This window comes from Mirounga angustirostris, unplaced genomic scaffold, assembly GCF_029215605.1.
Source record: "Mirounga angustirostris isolate CCGP_5_RB_7025 unplaced genomic scaffold, mMirAng1.0.hap1 SCAF_3, whole genome shotgun sequence".
NCBI classification, from domain to species: Eukaryota; Metazoa; Chordata; class Mammalia; order Carnivora; family Phocidae; genus Mirounga; species Mirounga angustirostris.
Genome location: NW_026991711.1, coordinates 187,369,944 through 187,388,896, shown reverse-complemented (window position 1 = coordinate 187,388,896; position 18,953 = coordinate 187,369,944). Strand labels below are relative to the sequence as shown.

Genomic DNA, 18,953 nt, shown 5'->3' with positions numbered 1-18,953 from the left:
CTGACCGAACTGGTTCTGTCCTAATAAAGGTCTGCTGGTAGCTGCCTGCTCATTCCGTCTTTGTTTACAGAGCCTCCACACAAACACACTTGAGAACTTCGTGGGAACATGAGGGGCCGGAAGGCAGGATGCCAGCCTGAGGGCGGACAAAGCCCCTCCACCTACACGGGATTGGGGCCTGTCTCCCTTCCCTAACTCCTCTGGCCCTCAGTTTCCCTCTCCATGCCCCTCCTCACAGGTGATAGAGAAACCTCTATATTATTGTCTCTTGCTGCCTTGGAAGAAAAATATTAAAAATCAGTTCATTTGGGGGACGCCTGGGTGGCTCAGTCCATTGAGCAGCCGACCCTCGGTTTCGGCTCAGGTCATGGTTTCAGGGTCACGGGATCCAGTCCTGCCATTGGGCTCCATGCTCCGTGGGGAGTCTGTTTGAGATTCTCTCTCTCCCTCTCCCTCTGCCTCTCCTCTCCTCACATGCTCATGTGCTCTCTCTCTCTCAAATAAATAAATCTTAAAAAAAATCATTTCATTTTTGTTCAGAAAATTTACCAAGCTTCTGAGACATGCACCTACTTTCTTTTATTTGAAAAATAGTTATCAAGGGCCAGCTAAGTGCTTTCTGGGCACTCTGTATCCTTTATTTCATTTAATCCTCTCATGACTTTATGAGTAGGTCTGTTATCTCCATTTTGCAGGTGAAGAAACCGAGACATAGAAAGTCTAAGCAACATGCCCTCCCCCCAAAAGCTTAAGAACAGAGATAATAAAGCTCCATCTTTGGCAACTCACAGCCTCTGAGCTGTAACCACAGGTTCTGACCCCTTGGAATGCACCACACCCTAACTAGGAAACTCTTGAATTTATTTCCAAAAGTTCCGGAGCCAACTGGGTACCCACATTGCTTCCAGGAAAAGGCACTCAGAAGCTGTCCAAGGGCCAGTAGCAGGGAGAGAACAGACTAGCCCATGGAAAGTGCCGCCCACAAGCCGTTCAGGGCCATTGAGAACAGCAGCTAGGTAGGGCAGTTCTTGGAGAAAACTCATAACCCAGTGAAGAGAACCAGGCAAGGAACGTCTATAAAAATCCAGTCTTTGAAGGAGAAATACACATATGGGCTCTTTAAATTTGATTGTCTTTGGAAATGGGGGACTCCTAGGGTCAGAACTGTAGAGTAAAAGGTGGGAAGTGTTTTATTCAGATAAACTTGGTTTGTTTGTTTGTTTTTTTTAAAGATTTTATTTATTTATTTGACAGAGACAGCGAGAGCAGGAACACAAGCAGGGGGAGTGGGAGAGGGAGAAGCCGGCTTCCCGCTGAGCAGGGAGCCCGATGTGGGACTCGATCCCAGGACTCTGGGATCATGACCTGAGCCGAAGGCAGCCGCTTAACGACTGAGCCACCCAGGCGCCCGATAAACTTGGTTTTAAATCCCAGCCCCAGCCTTTATTAGCTGTGAGTGACCTTGGACAAATCACTTAACATCTTGGACTCACTGCTTCCTGGTGTTTAAGGCCAGTTTGTTATGACCTCCATCTCCAGGCAGCTGGTAGGAGTCACTGACATTTTCTACTTGAGAACAGGTTGTTTATTAAGTCTGCTGTTTTCTGAGTGCAAATAGATCGGGGAAGGTATGGGACACCTGGGTGGCTCAGTCATTAAGCGTCTGCCTTCAGCTCAGGTCATGATCCCAGGGTCCTGGGAGAAGCCTGCTTCTCCCTCTCCCTCTGCTATGCTCTCTCTGTCAAATAAATAAAATCTTTAAAAAAACAAAAAAATAGATGGGGGAAGGTTTAAAATTCCAGTTCCTGGATGTGGTTCCCCCAAGTAGGAATGCGAGCTGGTCTCTCCGAATTTTAAAATCTAGAATCTCGTGTCTTCCCTGCAGATACATGATCTCCTGGGTATCTTTTTCCAAAAAAGTTTTGTCAACTTGGTGAGCCTGTTGGGACAATCCCCCCGCCCCAAACCCCAAAGCCAGGCCCTGCTGTGGCCATAGGAACAGGTGGCCCTGTTCTCTGGGGCTGGTGTATTCGAAGAGGCCTTGAACCCCTGAGTGACAGGGACACATGTGCTTTGTTCCAGCTGCTTGGCACTTGGGCTGTCGGCCGGGGGCTGCGGATGAGCCACTGAGTGGGAATCTGCCTTCCTCCACTCCAGAAGGCCCGAAGGCTCACCTGTACGGAGCAGTGAGAACTCCAGGGTAGGATCCAAGTTCACAGCCTCCCGGGTCTCACTCACCCAGGGCAGGGAGTCCAGGCAAGTGCCTTAAAGAAGTCGGGATGTGGTCCCAGGCTGGGGCCCTCATCTAGCAGGTGCAGGACCACACCACTAGGACTTTTGGCTGCATGTCTGGGGTGGTGGGTCCAGCCACGTAGCCTCCCCAGTCCTCCAGCTATCTGACAGTCTTCAGGAAATTCTGCCTAAATTAGCCAGAACCAGCTTTGATATTTGCAAAACAAGATCCTTATCTGGCACATGAGCCCACAATCGCTTGCAACAAGAATTTCAGCAGTACCATCTCCCGACTCTCTGCCTTCAAGGGCTCAGACTCCTGCCTTTGACTTTGGGCCAACCGTGCCCATACTGATGCCCAGCCCTCCAGCACACACTCTCAGTGTCTCCGTGTTCCGTCCCTTTCCCCACGTCTAATGGTTGCTGGTTGATACGCCCAGCATCTTCCACTTACCTCATGATAACCCTAGAAAGACTCATTCCATATACACGAGCAACTGTCCTTTTCTACTACCTGCAGGTTTTGTCATTTATTTTCTCCAATTCAATGTTATTTCCTTGGGAATCCTGAGCCTCTGTTTACTAGCACTTTGAATATTTACTGCTTTTGTATCTGTTGGCTGTGGAAGCAGTCTGCCTTGGGAATGGCAATAACCTTGACAAAATGTAAAACAGTAATCAGACCAACTAAACGTTGTCTGCTTTCTATTATCAGATGTGCTAAGTGAGAAGATATTACTCCTTCCCGGCTGGCTGCTTTCTCCACACCCCACCCCTTGGTACACCCCTGCTGATGGCGAGGTGGAATTAATGATATTCATGCAACACTGAAGCTGAGCCAGAACTGAGGTATTTTGCGGTAAAGGGGCATTATGTCTACCACTGACTCTCAAATTATGCTGATAGAAAACAACTCAGAGGAAACACAAAAACACGAAGGTAAACAAAGCAAAGCACTGTGGACCGACGAGTCCCCAAGCCCTCCAACACCCGTCACTGGCAGGAGGACAGGGGCTTCTGTTTTGAGTTAACCGTGAGCACTCATAAAAGGGAAAATCCCAGAAGGGGCCTCTATGATGCCTCCGAAAGTGGCTTGCTAACCAGGAAGGCTGTGTGGACGAACAGGTACCGGGAGCACCAGTAACATCCAGCCCCACCCCGGGGTGGCATGAAGGACACACAGACTGAGGACAAGAGAGACCCAGGCATTTTCTGGCCCTCTCGATGTGTAACCTGAGCCTGTCCTCCCTTTGGCCACAAGTAGAGTTCGGGGCCTGGGGCACCAGTAAGCCACTGGGGGAGAAGGGGGCTGACTCTGCACCCAGACCCTGCCCGAGAGACTGGGATGGCTCAGAGCCAGGCTGCATGGCCCTCAGATGGCAAGGGGTCAAACAATTCGCCCCCAAGAGTCCCCGTCTATGGGCAGGAGAGGCAGAGGTGATGATCACTGGAAGTCTCCTCGGCCGCTGGTCCCCGAGGTCCAGCCACAGGGCCTGGGTCTCTGCACTGTGGCCGGACTCCCCACAAGTTTGCGTTTTCCTCCTTCTCACTGGGATGTAGCTCTCCTGCCCCGGGTTGCTGGGGGACCTTGCCCTTCCAAACCCTGCGGAACAAGCTCTTCTGTCCTTCAGCTTCCACCCCAGCCCTGACTCCTGGCAGCTTTCTAATATCTTCCAGAGAATTCCGAGCATAGTTACGGCTACCATTTCTTGAGTGTGTCAAGCCTGTGGGTTTTAACCCACGTCATCTTGCGTAATCCTCACAGCATCCTGAGCGACAGGTGCTGTCCTTGCTGTTTTGCAGACCAGGAAGCTGGGGTCTGGAGTGCAGAGTGTCTGGTCTAGGCCCACACAGCCAGCTTGCAGCAGTGCGAACAAGGATTCTCATCCAGGCTTCACTCCCCCCTGTCTTCCTTTGCCTTCTCTCTCCTTGGGAGTGTGCTGGTCTCTGGGAGCAGATCCAGGCCTGGGGGCTTGGGGAGTGTGGATGGCCACACACAAGCTGCATGGTTTACTGGGTGGGGTGCAATCCCAGCCCCTGCACTGGGGACCTCCCCGCCAAACACACACACACACTCTGGAGGGGCTCAGACCTTTCCTTTCACTCCTGGCCATGGCCTGGCCCAGGTCCAGCCAAGCAGAGCCAGGTGAGAGGTGTCGGACCTGGGGAAGTTCCTAGGTAAGTGTGGCAACTCTTTCCCCTCCAGATGTTTGCCGTACCCGGCTCTCCATGTTTGCTGAGCCCGATTACCGGTGGGTTCTGGGCCGTCTCCACTGCCTAGGCTACAGAGCAGTCCCTCCCTCCCATCCAATGCCTCAGTGTCCCCAGGCTCATCTCATCCTCCTCTTCTGGTCTCTGTAGGCAGTAGAGCAAGGGGAGGGGCTGGGATGGGGACTTCCGGTGAACAGTGAATGTTCCAGGAGCTGCTCAGGTGATGTTGGTGAAGACCTGGCTCGGGGCAACTGCCCTTCTGTGGCTCTCAGGAGTCAGCAGGGGGAGGAAGGGCTATGGGGCTAATTATATACTTCAGGCCCTGTGAGCCCTGCACAGACTCCAGGACCTGAGAGATCTCCCCAATGGCTCCCATGGGTCCCAGAGGCACTCCCTTGGCAGATTTGCTGTTGTGCAGAGGAGGGCCCAGAATACCCTGGTCTGGGCAGATGCCCACCAGCCAGGGTCAGGAGACTGAAGTGTACACCCAGGAAACTTGGGATGCATTTACTCCAGGCCTCAGCCCTGCAGGTATCCCCAATGGACATGGCCCTGGAGAAGCTGCCTCAGGAGAGAGCAGGGAGGTAGCAGGATGTCCTCAGGTTCTGATGGGCCCTGGGACATGCTGGCATGACAGTCTGGGCCCTCTGAACAGTGCGCCTCTCCTTTTGGGGGGCTACCCTTTTATTTAGCCTGGCTTGGTCTTTGATTGCTGTTAATACCGTGAATGAGGCAGCCAGCTGTAAGAATTCCTGATTGGCAGGAGCCGTTCTGCCTCTTTAAGGCAGGAATGGGTCTTTCCTTTCTTTCCTGGGCTCTGAGCACCTCCAAGGGGTCCACCGTGGCTTTCAGGATGCTCAGAGTGTGTGCACAGTGGGGCTTGTGCTTGCGCGCGTGCGAGTGTGATGAAGGGATGGGGCCAGGTGTCAACAATGCTTATCACATGCTAAATGCTGCCTGTGACCCCACGGTGGGCTTTCCCCAGTGACACTGCTTACCCCTCATTTTCCGTCTGATCTATGCTACGATAGCAGCCTGGACCTTGAAGGTTCTGGGTGGGGTCACTCATCTGGAGTTGAGTGGCTAATTCTCAAGGAAACCTCAGAATTCTTTTCCCCAAGGACATGGGGACCCATCTGCCTGGGCCTGTGTTTACATGTGGAGTTCCTGGGAAGGCAGGCCTGCTGGAGGCTCTGAGAGCGTATGACTCCCAGTCCCCAAGGCCAGACCCTGACTCATGGGTGGGGGGGTGGGGGCTGGGGAGATTTGGGGGCAAGAAAGTTGCACCTCCAGTTGTCATTACATGGACGTTTTTGAGTGCTGGTTGCGGGGCCAGCCCGGTGCTAAATCTTTGCGCTGATGTCTCAGGGCACCCACAGTCGCACATGCTATAGGAAGGAGAACCGAGACACAGAGGGGCTGATCTCTTCCCATTCTCACTGCTGACCAGCAGCCTTCCTGGGTCCTGGGGCTTTGTACTTAACCCCTCCCAGTGCTTCTCACAGTGTGATTCTGGGGCTTGGGGCTCCCTCCCTGTGTGTCAAAAATGAGGGTTGCTGGACTTTGCCCAGACTAAATGAATCAGACTCTGGGAAGAGGCCCAGGAGCCAGCATATTGGCCTCTAAGATCCATGTGTCTAGGGTTCCTAGAAAAGTTCCTGATGAAATAACTTCCGACTAAGGAGCTGGTTGGAGGAGAGGGCAGAGCAGGGAAAGGGCTCCCCCGCTTGGGTTTACATGCGTACAGCTTGGGGGAGCAGGAGGAGGCTGGGATCCAAGCACTGGAGACTCTTCCCTACACTTCCCTCCTTCCATGTCAGGCACCCTGTGGTGGGGGTGGGAGGGATGGAGCAACATTTGAATGGGTGAGAGGGAGGGTCTTTGGGGGTGAGGAATATAGTGAGGGGGGACCACGAAGGCAAGTGGGGCATGGAGGTCCAACACCAGGCTAGACTTCGGTGTGTTCTTTTTCAGAAGGAAGTGTGGAGTCCCTGGGAAGGTTTTCCAGCAGGGGAAGAACGTGGCTAGGGCTTCAGGAAGAAGACTGGGCGGTGGGAGGACAGACTGGAGGGAGAACCGAGCTTCTGCTGCAGTCCTGGGAGGGGAGGACGACCTGCGCAGGAACTGTAGGGAGAGGGAGTGGAGAGTGCTGCCCTGGGACTTGGGCCCCGGGGGGAGGCGGGGGGAGGAGGGGAGACCCCACGTGAAGTCTAGGAGGGGGGATGAGACCCTTTGGAGCATGTGAACTTTGAGGTGCGTCCGAAATGTGGGGCAGGAGGAGATGGGGGACTGGAGAGACACCACAATGAGGAGTTAGGCTAAAAGTCAGCACGCCGGAGCCAGGGGCTGGGGGGGGGGGGAGCGGGGAGTGTGAGACCCAGACCAGTCGCAATTCACCTCTCTGAGGCTCAGTTTTCTCATTTGTAAATGGGTTGTTGTGAGGGTTCCATGAGGACTCCGTAATGGTGCTCCTGGGAATGTCTCGTCAAACGCTGTTAACAACCGCCCTCGTTGGGGGGGCGTGGGGACCCCAGATGAGGGTGTCTGGGTCCTCCGCAGCGGCAAGAGCACCGCCCCCTGGTGGTGGTCCCTTTCGGGGCAGCGGGGCCACCGGCAGGCGGGGCGACGGGGAGGGCTGCTTGTGCGCCGGCTGCGGTCTGTCCGCCAGTCTGCTGGCCCCCGGCGCCGCGTCTGTTGGTCGGTCTCGCCACCCGCCCCGCGCCTCGATGTCGCCGGCCGCAGAAGGCCTGGTAGGGGACCGCGATGCTGCTGCGGCCAAGGGGGCTTGGGCGCGGGGCTGGGAAGAGCGCACAGAGGGTCTCCCCGGGGCGGTAGGGATCGGAGGGCCCCGTCGAGGCGCCCCACTTCTCGGGGGAGTCGCAGCCTCCGGGTTATTTCTGTCTTGTTGCCGGACACCGGCGCTGCGACCCTTCCCGGTGGCGCAGAGATCCCCCCCTCGAACCCTGGTCGGCACCTGCGCGCCGCCCGCTCATCCCCCCCCCGCACCCCACCGGGCTCCCCGCTGGGCTCCAGCCTTGTAGGCGGTCAGGTGAGCAGCCTGGGTGAGTGAAAATGCCCCTCCATCCCAGAATGCGGAGCAGGTATGGGATTAACAAGGAGGTTGGGGGAGACTTCTGGGTGGAGGTTCAGGATTAAGAATTCTTGGGGTCTGGGAGAGAAAAGGACCTAGAAAGAAAGTTGGATGGTGGTACATGGGCCCCAAACTCCTATTGAGAAGATGAATTGGAGCTGAAGGAATAGGAAGAGGGTCCAGGAACGGAGCCTGAAAGTCCGCGGTTGCCCTGAGGGGAGGGGTGGTGTTGGCGGTGGGCTGGGCAAAAGGGCTAAGGAGGACTGTCCCCAGCTCCTGGCCTGTCCCACCAAACACCTGCCCAGACAAATCCTGTTTCAGCCCCTGCCCCATCTCCCTTGGACTGTTCTTTTTTTTTTTTTTTTTTTAAGAGTTATTTTATTTTATTTAAGAATTATTTATTTGAGGGATGTCTGGGTGGCACCGTCGGTTAAGCGTCTGCCTTCAGCTCCGGTCATGATCCCGGGGTCCTGGGATGGAGCCCTGAATCGGACTCCCTCCTTAGTGGGGAGCCTGCTTCTCCCTCTTCCTGCCGCTCCCCCAGCTTGTACTCTCTCTCTGACTATAAATAAATAAATTCTTAAAAAAAAAAAAAAAGAATTCTGCACTAAATCTTAGGGAAAAAAAAGAATTATTTATTTGAGGGGGGTGGTGCAGAGGGAGAGAGAGAATCCCAGACTCCCTGCTGAGCGCAGAGCCTGACACTGGGCTTGATCTCAAGACCCCAAGATCATGACCAAAGCTGAAATCAAGAGTCGGTAGATTAATGACTGAGTCACCCAGGTGCCCCTAAGATTTTATTTTTAAGTTATCTCCACACCCAATATCTGGCTCCTACTCACAACCCCAAGATCAAAAGCGACCGACTGAGCCAGCCACGTGCCCCTCCCTTGGACTGTTTTTCCCTTTCCATGTGGGAAGTAAGGATATTGTTACTCTGCATTGATATTGCACACCTGAAATGTACCAGGCACACCCTGAGAACTTTATATGTGTTTTCACATTTAATCTTCACAGAAATTATGAAGTAAGCTTTGTGGACACCCCCATTTTATAGATGTGAAGACTGAGGCACGGTGAGGAGCCGTCACAGCTAGAGTGTAGCTGAGCTGGCATTTGACCTCGGGCCAGTGTGTTTAGCTCCATGGCCTGGGTCCTTAACCACTATATCCCATGGACTGGCAGAGATGGGGACCCGACAAAGGAGAGGGAACCCCAGAACCGGCCATGTCAAGGTTGTCAAATATTTCAACTTTTAACAGTGCAGGTGTTAGGAAACAGAAATAAGGACCAACTTTTGGGTCAGCATTCTCGTGTTTAGCCCTTTTACCCCCTCGCTTGATCCCCACAGTGACTCAGTCCTCACTGCGAGGTGGCTGATAACCAAGCCCTTCTGTGTGTCAGGAGGCCCCACGCTAGTACCTTTTGTAGATTAAACTGCCTGGATCCTTGCAATAAGGAAACAGAGAGGTTCCCATGCAAATGGTCACACAGCCCAGAACTGGGGAGGTTGGATTTGAATCCAGGCAGTTGCTTCCAGAGCCCTTGTTCTTTTTTTTTTTTTTAATTGTTTTTATTAACATATAATGTGTTATTTGTTTCAGGGATACGGGTCTGTGATTCATCAGTCTTACACAATTCACAGCGCTCACCATAGTACATATTCTCCCCAATGCCCATCACCCAGCCACCGCATCCCTCCCACCCCCCTCCCCTCCAGCAACCCTCAGTTTGTTTCCTGAGATTAAGAGTCTCTTATGGTTTGTCTCCCTCTCTGGTTTCGTCTTGTTTCATTTTTCCCTCCCTTTCCCTATGATCCTCTGCCTTTTTCTCAAATTCCTCATATCAGTGAGATCGTATGATACTTATCTTTCTCTGATTGACTTATTTCGCTTAGCATGATACCCCCTAGTTCCACCCACGTCGTTGCAAATGGCAAGATTTTGGGTTTTTTGATGGCTGCATAATATTCCATTGTATATATATACCACATCTTCTTTATCCATTCATCTGTTGATGGACATCTGGGTCTTTCCATAGTTTGGCTATTGTGGACACTGCTGCTATAAACATTGGGGTGCACGCACCCCTTTGGATCACTACATTTGTATCTTTGGGGTAAATACCCAGTAGTGCAATTGCTGGATCATACGGTAGCTCTATTTTCAGTTTTTTGAGGAACCTCCATACTGTTTTCCAGGGAGGCTGGACCAGCTTGCATTCCCACCAACAGTGTAGGAGGGTTCCCCTTTCTCTGCATCCTCGCCAACATCTGTCGTTTTCCTGACTTGTTCATTTTAGCCATCCTGACTGGTGTGAGGTGGTATCTCACTGAGCTTTTGATTTGGATTTACCTGATGCCGAGCAATGTTGAGCACTTCTTCATGTGTCTGTTGGTCATTTGGATGTCTTCTTTGCAGAAATGTCTGTTCATGTCCTCTCCCCATTTCTTGGTTGGATTATTTGTTATTTGGGTGTTGAGTTGATAGTTCTTTATAGATTTTGGATACTAGCCCTTTATCTGGTATGTCATTTGCAAATATCTTCTCCCATTCTGTCGGTTGTCTTTTGGTTTTGTCAACTGTTTCCTTTGCTCTGCAAAAGCTTTTTATCTTGATGAAGTCCCAATAGTTCATTTTTACCCTTGCTTCCCTTGCCTTTGGTGATGTTTCTAGGAAGAAATTGCTGCAGCTGAGGTCAAAGAGGTTGCTGCCTGTGTTCTCCTCAAGGATTCTGATGGATTCCTGTCTCACATTTAGGTCTTTCATCCAGTTTGAGTCTATTTTTGTGTGTGCTGTAAGGAAATGGTCCAGTTTCATTCTTGTTCTTAAACACCATACTGATAAGATCAGGTACTGCATGTTGTGCCCATTTTATAGATGCCCAAACTGAGTCTCTCTCCCGAAGTCCAGGGCTTGAAAGGGGAGATACCCAAGGGGAGACTGCTGGCTGCAAAGCTCATGCTCCAGAGGAACCATCTTTTATTCAGACTTCAGTGGATCATGACATTTAGAACCGAATCCTGCTTTTTATCATTTTTTAAAAATATTTTATTTATTTATTTGACAGAGAGAGACACAGCGAGAGCAGGAACACAAGCAGGGGGAGTGGGAGAGGGAGAAGCAGGCTTCCCGCGGAGCAGAGAGCCCGATGCGGGGCTCGATCCCAGGACCCCGGGATCATGACCTGAGCCGAAGGCAGATGCTTAACGACTGAGCCACCCCGGCGCCCCTGCTTTTTCTCATTTTTAAGATGTACACTTTTACATCTCTGAAATTGTTACACACCTTACAATGGATGACAGAGTTTTTTATTTCCCAGCGGTACCTAAAATATCGTTCCTCTTAGTGTCCCTGGCACCTTTGGTTTAATGAATTACCGGGCATTTTTGAGTGACTTTTCTGGGTGTCTCTCTGTTTTGTTCCACAGGCCCCTCTCTGCTTCAACTGCTCCATCCACCTTGGAGACTTGTCCCCAGGGGATGCAAGGAGCCTTTTGCCCTGCAATGGCAGTAGGGCCTCGGGGCTCCACGACCCTGAGGACTTGAACCTCACTGATGAAGAACTGAGACTCAAGTACCTGGGGCCCCAGCAGACAGAGCTGTTTGTGCCCATCTGCGCCATGTACCTGCTGATCTTCGTGGTGGGCACCGTGGGCAATGGGCTGACCTGCACGGTCATCCTGCGCCACAAGGCCATGCGTACCCCCACCAACTACTACCTCTTCAGCCTAGCTGTGTCCGACCTGCTGGTGCTGCTTGTGGGTCTGCCGCTGGAGCTCTATGAGATGTGGTGTAACTACCCCTTCCTGCTGGGCGCTGGGGGCTGCTACTTCCGCACGCTGCTCTTCGAGACAGTCTGCCTGGCCTCCGTGCTCAATGTCACCGCCCTGAGTGTGGAGCGCTACATGGCCGTGGTGCATCCGCTGCAGGCCAGGTCCATGATGACTCGGGTCCACGTGCGCCGTGTACTCGGGGCCATCTGGGGCTTCGCTGTGCTTTGTTCTCTGCCTAACACCAGCCTGCATGGCATCCAGCAGCTGGAACTGCCCTGCCGGGGCATAGTGCCCCACTCGGCTAGGTGCACCTTGGTCCACTCGCAGGCTCTCTACAACCTGGTCATGCAGATCACCACTCTGTTCTTCTTCTGCCTGCCCATGGCCACCATCAGCGTGCTCTACCTGCTCATCGGGCTTCAGCTGCGGCGTGAGAGATTGTGGCTGCTCAGGCAGGAGGCCAGGGCCAGGCCCAGTGACAGCTGCAGGTTTCAGCGGTCGCAGGATCAGAGCCGGACACAGGTGACCAAGATGCTGTGTAAGTGTTGCTGCTGGGAAGAGAGGCTGGGCCTAGCGCTGGGTACGAGGCTAGAGCCTCCAGGACCCGGGGGGCTGAGTGTCTGGGTTTCTGATGGAGGCTGAGTGTGAGGTTTGGGGTTGCCACCACCGCCCCCACCCCGCCCTGTGTGTGTGCACGCGCGCGTGCTTTACTCGGTGAGAAACTCATACCAAAGGTAAACGGCAGGATGGGCCACGTGATTTGTGGGGCCCAGTGCAAAATGCAAATTTGGGGATCCCTTGTTTCAAAGTCATCATGATGGTCCAGACAGCAGTAGTCGAGCATTAAACGAAGCCCGGGGTGCTTCTCAGCTTGGAGGCCCATGCAGATGCACAAGTGGTGCTCCCTGGTGGCTGGCACTGACTCATGGAATCCAGCCACGGACTGGGCAGGGGCACGTGGCTGGGTTCCAGGAAGGCAGAGCCGTTTGTGGGAGCTGGACTTGCCAGGTCTCTCATCTTTGCTCCTGAACTTGTCTTGGCTCTGTCCTTCCCTAGAGCAGCCTGGGAGGCAGGGCCATGGGCACAGAGTGTTCCTCTTTCTTGAGGAACTGCCCTCTTCCCTTTGTGCCTGTCCCAGGGCAGGATTCTGATTGGTGGGCTTAGGTCATAGCCTGTCCCCAGGCCAGAGTGGCAGCCTGTTGCGGTTTGCAGCCCCCGCAGACTCACACGCTGGGATCTGAGGGGAACAAAGGTCCCGAAAGAAGGGGAGCAAGGTGTTGGAGGGGCAAGATGATACATTTCCTCCATGCTGTATCTGTGGTTCCTAGAGGACCCACTGTCTAATAGAAGCTCGTCAGGAGGTGTGTTTGTGAGGGTCAGTGTGCAGAGCACAGGAGAGTCAGGGCAGAAGGATTGGGGCCGGCCCGCTGGGTTGAGGCTCTGGGTCTTACTGTGGTCTATGTCTGGCTCTTTTACAAAAAGAGAGGCCCTGGGGAAGCCAGACAAAATGATACTAGGCCAATCCTTGATTTCCTACCCATCCTGCCCCACCCTAGCGGGGCCTGAATCAGGTAGATGGAGTGAGCCAGGGCAAGACAGAGGTAGTGAGACCTTGGTCAAAGCCATGGGATTATAGCCGGCTAACTGGGGACTGCCCCATTCCCAGAGAGAGACCCATTCCTCTTGTCCCCCAGGACAGTGTCCCAGAGTCCAAGGCCACCTGAGCAACTCCCTAAGATGGGACTGACCCCAGAGTTTCAAGCTTGCCTCTCAGTTGTGCCCTGCGAAGCCTGCACTACAGACCGCCCCCTGCCCACTCTGCCTCTGCCCCCTATTCCCTTGCCCTGCAGGGACCAAGTCTGCTCAGCTGGGATGGCTCTCGCCCTGGGAAGCTGGGGTGTTTCCTTAAGGCTGCCTTGCTTGCTGGCCTGGGGCTCCGGCTTTCTTCTCTCCCTGCCTCCCTCCCTCCTTCCCCCAGCTTCGCTTTCTGAGGGACTAGGTACATCAGGCTACGGGCTGGGGATGTTGTAAGCAGCATCCTGGTCGAAATCCTGGATGATGAGGGAAAACGGTGCTGGGGTGTGGCGGGGAAGGCACTGCAGGGGAAGACAGGCAGTCAGAGAAGCAAACACAAGCAAGAAGAAACAAAAATCAAGACAAGCCCGATGACAGAGACCCGAGGAAGGGCATGGCTGGTTGACGCCACAGCTGGAGGGAAGCTCTGGGAAGCTGGGCGACCTCTTAGCTAAGAGCCACCTAGTTCCAAACTCTGTGATGGGAGAGCCAGACTGGGCCACCTTGGCTCAGGCATCCTCACCTGGTCCAGTTGACTGTGGCCAGGGGTAGGGCACACGCCCACTGCCCAGGCAGTGACGGTGGCCCAGCCTCTCTGAAGGGGGTGCTGAGGCTAGCGCAGGCAGCCTTCCAGAGCCTTCCAGATGGACAATGGGCATGGGTGGCACGGTGAGAATGGGCAGACTACCCTGAAGCCCAGGGAAGGCAGTCTGGCAGGCACCCAAGTCTCCCCTTTGTACCCCCACAGTTGTGCTGGTCGTGGTGTTTGGGATCTGCTGGGCCCCTTTCCACGCTGACCGCCTCATGTGGAGCTTTGTGTACCAGTGGACCGAGGGCTTGGAACTGGCCTTCCAGTACGTGCATGTTACCTCCGGCATCTTCTTCTACCTCAGCTTGGCCATTAACCCTGTGCTCTACAACATCATGTCGAGCCGCTTCAGGGAGACTTTCCAGGAAGCCCTGTGCTTGAGGACTCGGTGCCAATACCACAGACCCTGCCGCAACTCCCACAGCCTCAGCAGGGTGACCATGGGCAGCACCCTGTGTGACCTGGGCCCCCCGGGCATCAGGATCCACCCGCTGACTGAGAATGGTGGCTGAGAGGGGCTGTAAGAGACTGACCCCTTCTGAGTGTCAGAGTGCCACATGCAGTTTTGGGAACCACACTTGCCCTCCTCTTCATGACCTGTTCCCCCTTGTGCCCCGTCCTCACTTCAGCCGATAAGCTCGGACCGGCACCTCAGCGACTCCCCCCCCCCAAGATTTTGGAAGGGATATAAGGTCGCTGCCTGCCCTCCAGAGCCCCAGGCCCACAGGTGAAGTCCTTCCTCTACAGAAACAAGGCAGCTGGTTAACTGGCAGAGCAAGCCTCCGCCTGGGGTCTCCCCCACCCCCACCCCCACTTTCTGAAATGTGTTCATGGGGCCCCACCTTTCCTTCCCATTTCTCATTGAGATTCTGTAGGTTCTGACCCCTTCTGGCCCTCTCTAGCTCTTGGCTTGTGCCTGGGACCCCTGCCAACCTGATCCTCCAAGGCCCCCACCCAGTCTGGATCTCCACCTGGTGGGGTGGCTGGGCAGCGGGGCTGCCAGGGATCCGGGGGACCTGGTTCTGATCTCAGCCCTGCTGCCACCTCCTTGCCAGGTGGCATCACCTTTCCCAGCCTTGGTCCCTTGTTTGCAAAATAAAAGGGGCCCTGGGCGCCTGGGTGGCTCAGTTGGTTAAGCGACTGCCTTCGGCTCAGGTCATGATCCTGGAGTCCCGCATCGGGCTCCCTGCTCGGCGGGGAGTCTGCTTCTCCCTCTGACCCTCCCCCCTCTCATGTGCTCTCTCTCATTCTCTCTCTCTCAAATAGATAAATAAAATCTTAAAAAAAAAAAATAAAAGGGGCCCTGACATTTCAGAGTGTCACACTTCGGCACTTCACCTGTGGTTTTCTGTGTGTGTGCATAAATCACGACTCGTAACAGAACTGCTGGAAAACCTAAGACCAACAAGGCGGAAATTATTCTCTACTTCCTCACCAGCTCACCACCCCCCAATTCCTGTTCCCTCCCCCGACCTCTGTGTCCCCCCGCACCACCCCCCCAGAGCCACTCCTGGCATGTTCTTTGCTTGGCACCCACTGAGGGCCTCCCATTCCCCATGTGTGTGGGAGGGAGGGGGGTGGGAACCCCTCAGTGTGTGACTCATTGGAGACCAAGCCCAGGCTCTCACTACAGAAGCTGAAAGGCTCCCAGATGCTCTCCACTGCTGATGTCACCCTGTGGCCCATGACTTGCACTCAGACAGCTGGATGATCCGACATGGGACTCCTTCTCTGGAGCGAGTGATACTGAGACCCGTGACGATCCGTGGGCCTCCTGCCACCCAGCCTCCCTTGGTTTCTGCCCATTTTCTCTGCCAGCTTTTCCAGCCTTCCTGTTGATGTTCTGAGCTGCTGAGAGCTTTTCAATAAATTCCTTTTCTGCTTGAGTTGGCTAGAGTCGTTTGCTGTTGTTTGCAGCTGAGAACCTTAACAGATTCATCTGTTCACTGGTTTGAAGGTTATGCATTGTTTGTTCTACTAGTGGTTATCTTTACACATTTCTAAGATGAGCAGATGTTATCACTGATTTGTTACAACCCCAAACAACAAACAGTCTGTAGTACTTCATGATCATTGTCCCTCTAGCTCGTTGTTTTTAAAACTATCTTTTGTGGGGTTTTTGTTTTAAAGATTTTATTTTAGAGAGAGCATGCGTGCAAGAGAGAGAGAGCATGCGCACAAGCAGGGGGGAAGGGCAGAGGGAGAGGGACAAGCAGACTCCCCACTGAGTGCAGAGCCTGACATGGGGCTCAATCTCATGACCCTGATATCATGCCCTGAGCCGAAATCAAGAATCAGAGGCTCAACTGACTGAGCCACCCAGGCGCCCCTCTTTTTTTTCTTTTTTAAGACAAGAAAAATGAGGACAGACTTAAGGAATTTGATGCTAGAGACATATTTACATGTTTCTAACAGTCTAAAAACCTCGTCAGCACAAGAAGAGAACCGGAGTGTGCTTCTCCTGACAAAGCAGTAGGGTACAGAAGTGGTGAGCAAGGACTCTGGAGTCAGGCTGCCCAGGTTTGAATCTGGGCTCAGCCACTAATTACCCTTAAAAGTCAGAATGACCTGGGGCCAAAGCCAGACTGGACTGAAAGGTATTGACATCTCTAAACAGAGAATGTGCCACCTGCCTGCACCCAAATAAAACTCCCAGGCCCATACTGACAACAGCATCCTTCCAAACAGTGTCCAAGTGCCTAAATCTACAAGGTTTAGTGTGAGGAAGGTAGTTACTCTCTAAGGTAATTGTCCCTCTGTGTGGCCTCTTGAAACGCTGTACCCCAACCTCACCCTGTTTCAAGCTTCTGCACAGGGCAGGGAAGGACAACAGGGGGGCTGTTTAGGAACAGAGGCCCAAGGCCCAGGGGAGGGACTCATGGAAGGCTATACCTGACTGGTAAGAGTACCCTTGCTCAGGAGAAGTGGCCCGAGGCTGGGGCGAGACTGGAAGGCCTGGAAGCTGCTACCACATTCTCTGGAACATCTGCAAGAGGACCTGGGATCTTTTTAGCTAAGATTCATGTACCTTCATCAGCATTAAAGCCAGGTGGGCATCATCCATTCAGCTAACATCTGTTGAGCACCGTGCGCCTGGCATCATACAGAGCTGGAACGGGGACATACAAATATACTGGCGTGTAAGTGCTCTGACAGCTGGGACTCTGGGGGCACAGAAAAGGGGCACCTGCCCCAGGGGAGGGAAGGCGTCCAGGAGGAAGTGATGCTGCTCAAGACTCAAAGTCCTGGGAGACGGGGTCTGACTGGCCTCTGAGCTCTGGCCAGGGGAGGGTGGAGCATCTTTAAGGGCAATTCCACCAAAACTGAATCCAGGGAAGGAGGGAGGAGACCCTAAAGGGAATGAAGGCTGTCGGGAGGAGGCGTGGACATCAGACAGGCAAAAACAAAGCAAAGCAGACTGTGTTCCACATTCACAGCTGTCCTTCTCTGTACTTTCCTGGCTGTTCTTCCTGGAATTTGGATTTGGAATTTTCCCGCCAATCTTTTTCCCTGTCTGGTTTACCTTTGTTAGACATGCATAGGCAGGATTTCTTTTGTTTCTATTTTAGTAAATTAAAAAAAAAAAAAGTACAAAAATGAAAGTAATACTTAAAAAATTTTCTTTTCCAATTTATTTAAGTAATCTCTACACCCTTGAACTCTTTTCCCACTGAGCCAGCCAGGTGCCCCGAAAGTAGTACTTCTATTCCCAGCACCGAAATTAACCTCTGTTAAGATTCTGGCAATTTGATTCCGATCATTTCCTCACACATATCCCCTGCCCCCATAATGAATAATAGATTGTTTTCAATCATTTGCTTTACAAAACAAACTGCCTAGGACCATCAGGTGGAAAATCAATGGTTATAATGGATGATGAAGCGAGAACACCCAAACTGATCAGTTTTAACATCTCTAAAGTGGGACAACCGGGCATTAAGTGCCCCCTAGAGGTAGGCAAAAGAAGTACATGCCACCAACCATGAAGTCTTACTGCAAAAAACCCTGAGCTTTAATCTAATGAAGGCTCCAGATCTAACTACCAGTTTACAAGAACTGAGGGTGGACAAATATGTTCAAGATACCTTAAAGGTGTCAGCCAAATCCAGAATAAGGATAAATTCTATAGGACAAATGACTTGGTTTCTTCAATAAATAGATAACATTTAAAAGAGGTTCTCTTCTTCGACCTTGGCTGTAGCAACTTCTTGCTAGACAGGTCTCCAAAGGCAAGGGAAACAAAAGCAAAAATGAACTATTGGAACTTCATCAAGATAAAAAGACAACAGACAGAATGAGAGAAGGTATTTGCAAATGACATATCAGATAAAGGACTAGTATCCAAAATCTATAAAGAATTTATCAAACTCAACACCCAAAAAACAAATAATCCAGTCAAGAAATGGGCAGAAGATATGAACAGACATTTCTCCAAAGAAGACATACAAATGGCCAACAGACACATGAAAAAATGCTCAACATCACTCGGCATCAGGGAAATCCAGATCAAAACCTCAATGAGATGCCACTTCACACCGGTCAGAATGGCTAAAATTAACAAGTCAGGAAACAACAAATGTTGGTGAGGTTGCGGAGAAAGGGGAACCCTCCTACACTGTTGGTGGGAATGCAAGCTGGTGCAGCCACTCTGGAAAACAGTATGGAGGTTCCTCAAAAAGTTGAAAATAGAGCTACCCTACAACCCAGCAATTACACTACTGGGTATTTACCCAAAGGATACAAAAATAGTGATCTGAAAGGGCACCTGCACCCCAATGTTTATAGCAGCAGTGTCCACAATAGCCAAACTATGAAAAGAGCCTAGATGTCCAACGACAGATGAATGGAAGATGTGGTATATATATATACAGTGGAATATTACTCAGCCTTCAAAAAATGAAATCTTACCATTTGCAATGATGTGGATAGAACTAGAGGGCATTATGCTAAGTGAAATAAGTCAGAGAAAGACAAATATCATATGATTTCACTCATATGTGGAATTTAAGAAACAAAACAGAGGATCATAGGGTAAAGGAGAGAAAAATAAAATAAGACGAAATCAGAGAAGGAGACAAACCATAAGAGACTCTTAATTATAGGAAACAAACTGAGGGTTGCTGGAGGGGAGGTGGTGGGGGGATGGGGTAACTGGGTGATGGGTATTAAGGAGGGCACGTGATGTAATGAGCACTGGGTGTTATATGCAACTGATGAATCACTGAACTCTACCTTGAAGCTAATAATACATTATATGTTAAT

The 18,953-nt window shown here is 52.2% G+C and overlaps 1 protein-coding gene across 1 annotated transcript; it reads left to right on the top strand.

The window, feature by feature from the left end:
• Positions 1-7,075: 7,075 nt before the first annotated feature.
• Positions 7,076-18,430, top strand: NMUR1 (neuromedin U receptor 1). Its single transcript, XM_045867751.3, has 3 exons — positions 7,076-7,193; positions 10,964-11,846; positions 13,851-18,430. Exons 1-3 carry the CDS (start codon positions 7,170-7,172, stop codon positions 14,201-14,203), a joined length of 1,260 nt encoding a protein of 419 aa, XP_045723707.1. The 5' UTR covers positions 7,076-7,169; the 3' UTR covers positions 14,204-18,430.
• The last annotated feature ends 523 nt before the right edge of the window (positions 18,431-18,953 follow it).